The sequence below is a fragment of the Vitis vinifera genome, chromosome 16 (genome assembly GCF_030704535.1).
Source record: "Vitis vinifera cultivar Pinot Noir 40024 chromosome 16, ASM3070453v1".
Taxonomy (NCBI): domain Eukaryota; kingdom Viridiplantae; phylum Streptophyta; class Magnoliopsida; order Vitales; family Vitaceae; genus Vitis; species Vitis vinifera.
This window is the reverse complement of record NC_081820.1, coordinates 25,660,704-25,666,576: the sequence shown is the minus strand read 5'-3', so window position 1 is coordinate 25,666,576 and position 5,873 is coordinate 25,660,704. Positions and strand designations below refer to the sequence as shown.

At 33.2% G+C, this 5,873-nt stretch overlaps 1 protein-coding gene across 1 annotated transcript; it reads left to right on the top strand.

Annotated features, from left to right (window-relative positions):
* The first annotated feature begins 639 nt into the window (after window positions 1–639).
* LOC100853690 (pentatricopeptide repeat-containing protein At3g49170, chloroplastic) lies at window positions 640–3,801 on the top strand. The gene has a single exon (XM_059743325.1). It carries the CDS (start codon window positions 709–711, stop codon window positions 3,283–3,285), a length of 2,577 nt encoding a protein of 858 aa, XP_059599308.1. The 5' UTR covers window positions 640–708; the 3' UTR covers window positions 3,286–3,801.
* The last annotated feature ends 2,072 nt before the right edge of the window (window positions 3,802–5,873 follow it).

Sequence of the window (5,873 nt, the reverse complement as noted above, 5' to 3'; positions counted from 1 at the left end):
AATAACCTTATGTGATAAAATTATAGTTTCAATTTTGAAGTTTTTGGATTTATTTTAGATTAATTTCTATTCAAATTAAATAATTTTTACATTTGATTCTTAAGTAACAATTCATAAAAATAAAAATTTTAAATTTTCTTAAGAAACATGAAAAAAATTTATTTCTTGATGACATATTTGCTAATTTATCATAAATTCATTTCTCATTCAAATAGTATAAAATATAGGTAATTTAATTCATTATTAAAATAAAAGTTGTCCATAACTTTCAAAAAATAAATTTAATTTTATTATTATTTCTCAAAAACTATTTTTTATCAAAAAATAATAATAATAATAATAACGAAACATGTTTTTGAATTTGAAAAACTAATTTTAAAAATATTCTCAAATACACTCTTAATTTCTTATAAATTACCATAAATTTGAAATTTTAATTTTTATATTTGATAAAAACAATTTTAAAAAAAAACCTTTTAACTTTTTTTATACCACAGCAAATGAATATGTTACCTCGAGGTTTAATATAGTAATTAATAGAAGATAATCGAAATAAAATTTTCCACCCCTGCCCAAAAATTAATCCAACAGTTTCTCAAAAATCCTTTTTGTATGAAACTTCACGTACAAAACCAAACACTCCCTCCTTTATGAGCTTGAAGCGTTGAACAACTTCATTTCTCTCAAACTAGCCGTTAGGGGAAGACCATGATAACTCTCTCTCTTCTCTCTCCCGCCCAACCCCTCCTCCCACCTTCTTCCAAAACCCTAAACCCTTCCCGCCAAAACATTATCCCCTCCTCCCTCTCCCTCAAAAACCCCAACTTCGAGCCCCTCAAGAACCGTCTGATCCGCCAACTCGACGTGGGCCGCCTCCACCATGCATTCTCCACCCTTGATCTCATGACCCAGCAAAACGCCCCACCAGATCTCACCACCTACTCCATCCTCCTCAAGTCCTGCATCCGATTCCGCAACTTCCAACTCGGGAAACTCGTCCACCGGAAGCTAATGCAGTCTGGACTCGAGCTCGACTCGGTTGTGTTGAACACTCTGATCAGCTTGTACTCAAAATGTGGCGACACCGAAACCGCTAGGTTGATTTTTGAGGGAATGGGAAATAAGAGAGACTTGGTTTCATGGAGTGCGATGGTCTCATGTTTTGCGAATAACAGTATGGAGTGGCAAGCAATTTGGACATTTCTTGATATGCTTGAATTGGGGTTTTACCCGAATGAGTATTGCTTTGCGGCCGTGATTCGGGCTTGTTCAAACGCCAATTACGCCTGGGTTGGGGAGATAATTTATGGGTTTGTGGTGAAAACCGGGTACCTTGAGGCTGATGTCTGTGTTGGGTGCGAATTGATTGATATGTTTGTGAAGGGTAGTGGTGATTTGGGCTCAGCTTATAAGGTGTTTGACAAAATGCCTGAAAGAAATTTGGTTACTTGGACTTTAATGATAACTAGATTTGCGCAATTAGGTTGTGCAAGAGATGCAATTGATTTGTTTTTAGATATGGAATTGAGTGGTTATGTACCGGACCGTTTTACATATAGTAGTGTCCTTTCTGCTTGTACAGAATTAGGATTGTTAGCACTAGGAAAGCAATTGCATTCACGAGTAATACGTTTAGGATTGGCATTGGATGTTTGTGTTGGTTGTAGCTTGGTGGACATGTATGCAAAGTGTGCAGCAGATGGGTCAGTGGATGATTCGAGGAAGGTATTTGAGCAGATGCCTGAGCATAATGTTATGTCTTGGACTGCAATTATCACAGCGTATGTGCAAAGTGGAGAGTGTGATAAGGAAGCTATTGAACTTTTCTGCAAGATGATATCCGGTCATATACGGCCTAATCATTTCTCATTTTCAAGTGTTCTCAAGGCATGTGGAAACCTTTCTGATCCATATACAGGTGAGCAGGTGTACAGCTATGCAGTGAAACTGGGCATAGCATCAGTGAATTGTGTGGGGAATTCTCTTATTAGCATGTATGCTAGGAGTGGAAGAATGGAAGATGCCCGAAAAGCTTTTGATATTCTCTTTGAGAAGAATTTGGTTTCTTACAATGCAATTGTTGATGGGTATGCCAAGAACTTGAAGTCTGAAGAAGCTTTTCTACTCTTTAATGAGATCGCAGATACTGGTATTGGTATCAGTGCTTTTACATTTGCTAGCTTGTTGAGTGGGGCTGCAAGTATAGGTGCAATGGGCAAAGGTGAGCAGATTCATGGTCGGTTATTGAAGGGAGGCTACAAGTCAAACCAATGCATTTGTAATGCTTTGATCTCTATGTATTCTAGGTGTGGTAACATTGAAGCTGCTTTTCAAGTTTTTAATGAGATGGAAGATCGGAATGTGATATCTTGGACTTCAATGATCACAGGTTTTGCAAAACATGGATTTGCAACCAGAGCTTTGGAAATGTTCCATAAAATGCTTGAGACAGGGACAAAGCCGAATGAGATCACCTATGTTGCCGTATTATCAGCTTGTAGCCATGTTGGTATGATCTCTGAGGGACAGAAACACTTCAATTCAATGTACAAAGAACATGGAATTGTCCCAAGAATGGAGCATTATGCATGTATGGTTGATTTACTAGGCCGGTCTGGACTTCTTGTAGAAGCCATGGAGTTCATTAACTCAATGCCCCTCATGGCTGATGCTCTGGTTTGGCGAACACTGCTTGGAGCCTGCCGTGTTCATGGTAATACAGAGCTTGGAAGACATGCTGCAGAGATGATTCTTGAGCAGGAACCAGATGACCCAGCAGCATATATCTTACTGTCAAACTTGCATGCTTCAGCAGGTCAGTGGAAAGACGTAGTGAAGATCAGAAAAAGTATGAAAGAGCGTAATTTGATCAAAGAAGCTGGCTGTAGTTGGATTGAGGTAGAAAATAGGGTGCACAGGTTCCATGTAGGGGAGACTTCCCACCCTCAAGCCTGGCAGATTTATCAAGAACTGGACCAACTGGCTTCCAAAATAAAGGAGATGGGTTACATCCCTGACACAGACTTTGTTCTTCACGACATAGAAGAAGAACAAAAGGAGCAATTCTTGTTCCAACACAGTGAGAAAATAGCAGTGGCATTTGGGCTTATAAGCACAAGCCAGTCGAAACCCATCAGGATATTTAAGAATCTTCGCGTCTGTGGCGATTGCCATACTGCAATAAAGTACATTTCAATGGCAACAGGGAGAGAAATAGTAGTAAGGGACTCTAACCGGTTTCATCATATAAAGAATGGGGTGTGCTCTTGTAACGATTACTGGTGATAACCTACATGGAAATGATAATCTACATGGAACCGAGTACAGACGATGAAATCTACCGACACAAGTTCTATGTTCAAGGCAGGGCCATTGCCTAAACGCCAGTCTCACGAACTTGTTGGCACTGGGAATGATTGAGTTGAACATTGACGAATCTGAAGAGGTTGCTTGGGGTACGGTAGATTCAATATGAAGGAATCTTCTTTCACAAACTCAGAAGCAATGCATGGATTGATTTCTTTCAAGCTTAAAGCTCAAAAGGGTTCTCTCAGATTCTATGAAAAGTCTCTTCAAAAAGGAGCCTCTCTGGTTGGATTTAGGTAAACTTGCTTTCAGCCCAGAGCCTAAGACATTTTTTATTGTTTTGATATCATATAAACAGAATAAAAGTGCTTATATATGAATGTAAGTGATCTGTATAGTTGATATCTGCTGCATCCTTGTAAAAGTAGGATGTTTGACTTCATCTGCAAAACCCTATTATGTATAATAAATTGAACCATTGTGGTTGATTGGGAACATTTGTGATTGATTTGTTTTGGAATTATGTTGAAATCTATTTGAGAATCAAAATATTCTTAATCTGTTTTCTATATTTTTAAATATGTTTTAAAATAATTTTTATATATAATATTTTATTTTTAATCATTTTTCATATTTATATAATTATTTTTTAAAATAGTCTTTCAAAACAACTTAAAATAACTAAATATTTCTAATAATAGAAAACTGTTTTCTGTTTCTTGATTGTCTATTACTTTCTTTTTTTTTTATTGAAGTTTTTAAAAATAGCTATTAAAATAGAATCTAAATTTTTTTTCTTTTTTTTTGTTTTAGAAAATAAAAAGTATTTTAAAAAATAGTTGTCAAATACGATCTATTGTTTCACCAACCAAAAAATATAAAACATATTTATGTTCTTAAAAATTAGAGAATATGATTTTTTTTTTATAATATCTTTTAATTATTTTCACTTTTTTAAAAAAAATATTTTAAAAAATAATTATACAAATACAAATAATGATTAAAAATAAAGTATTATAGATAAAACTTATTTTTAAAAACATATAAAATAAATTAAAAACATTTTCGACATACTTTTTTTTTTTGTTACGAAATATCAAAATATTTTTCAAAACTAATTTTTAAAACACTTCCCAAATAAAAAGCCTTATTATTTTGTAACTCTTTCCTATGAATAAAGCACTCATAATTTTTAGAACACAAAAAATTAAGAAAGGATTTTGATTATTTTTTTCAAAATAGCATATATATTTTCATACAATATTTCTTAAAAACAGTTTTTAAATCTTCCAAAATTATAACTAATGGAAGGGAACATACAGGAAATTGTGGGTGACTACATATATAATTTACTTTTGGTTTATCCACAAAAACATTTACTAAAATTTAATTACCCTAAGCCTATACAAAACCTTGAAATTTAAGGTCAATGAGACGTAATCTTCCTTCAATCTTCTCCCTTATTCCAAGTGAAAAAGTAAGGAAAATTCGTGGAAGACTCCATGTTGTTCTTCTCTTACTTGTGGAGAATCCTTTTAGCCGTGGACTAAACGTTTTTGTTACCTTAACTACTTAGTCACCATTTCCATAATTTCAAGGAAGGCGAATGACAAAATTCTTATTTGTATTCTCCTACCATTTTTATAATTTTTTTTTATTTGATCTTACAACGTAAATCATAATTTTTCATATGTAGAAATTACGAAGAAAAATAGTAAAATTATTCTATAATTTCACATAGGTAAAAACCTTATAAAAAGAAATGAAATATTTTATAATTTCTAAACTTTTTATGAAAAGAAAAAATGAAGGAATGATTAATTTTATTTTATGTTTTATCTTATTAAAAGATATCCAGAAAGGCTATGTTTGGTTCCTAGAAAATTTAAGGAAAATGTAAGGGAAAGAAAATAAAGAAAAAAAGTAGATGAAAAGAAAAAATGAAGGAAAATAAAAAATAGATTTGAACTCGATAAATTATTTTTATAAACTTCAGAAAAATTGGATTGATTACCTTCGAAAAAACCTTGAACTACATCTAGTCCTAAAAAAAGTAATGGAGAAATAATTAATCCAAAAATATCATATCTTAATGCAATTGACACGTTAATGTATTTTGTAAATTATATACAATTAGATACAACTCTCTTTGTCAATTTATTAATAAGATAGACATTCTCAAAAACATTGAAATCGGGTTATTACTACAACATTTTCATGAAACACCAAACATGGATTTATAATTAAAAACTATTCACTTGGTTGGAAAAAGCTTCAAGATATTGCTTTAGGTATTGCCAAAGGAATTGAATATCTTCACCAAGGCTGTGATCAAAGAATCCTCCATTTTAATATCAAACCTCATAATATTTTACTTGATCACAATTTTAATCCAAAAATAGCTGATTTTGGCCTAGCCAAATTATGTTCCAAGGAAAAAAGTGCAGTTTCTATGACTACAGCTAGGGGAACCATGGGCTATATCGCTCCAGAGATGTTATCCAGGAATTTAGGGAATGTGTCTTACAAGTCAGATGTTTTTAGCTATGGAATGCTATTACTTGAAA

Bases quoted from the DNA above. Each gene is read 5' to 3' on its own strand.
- LOC100853690 (XM_059743325.1), top strand. From the start codon at position 709: ATGATAACTCTCTCTCTTCTCTCTCCCGCCCAACCCCTCCTCCCACCT.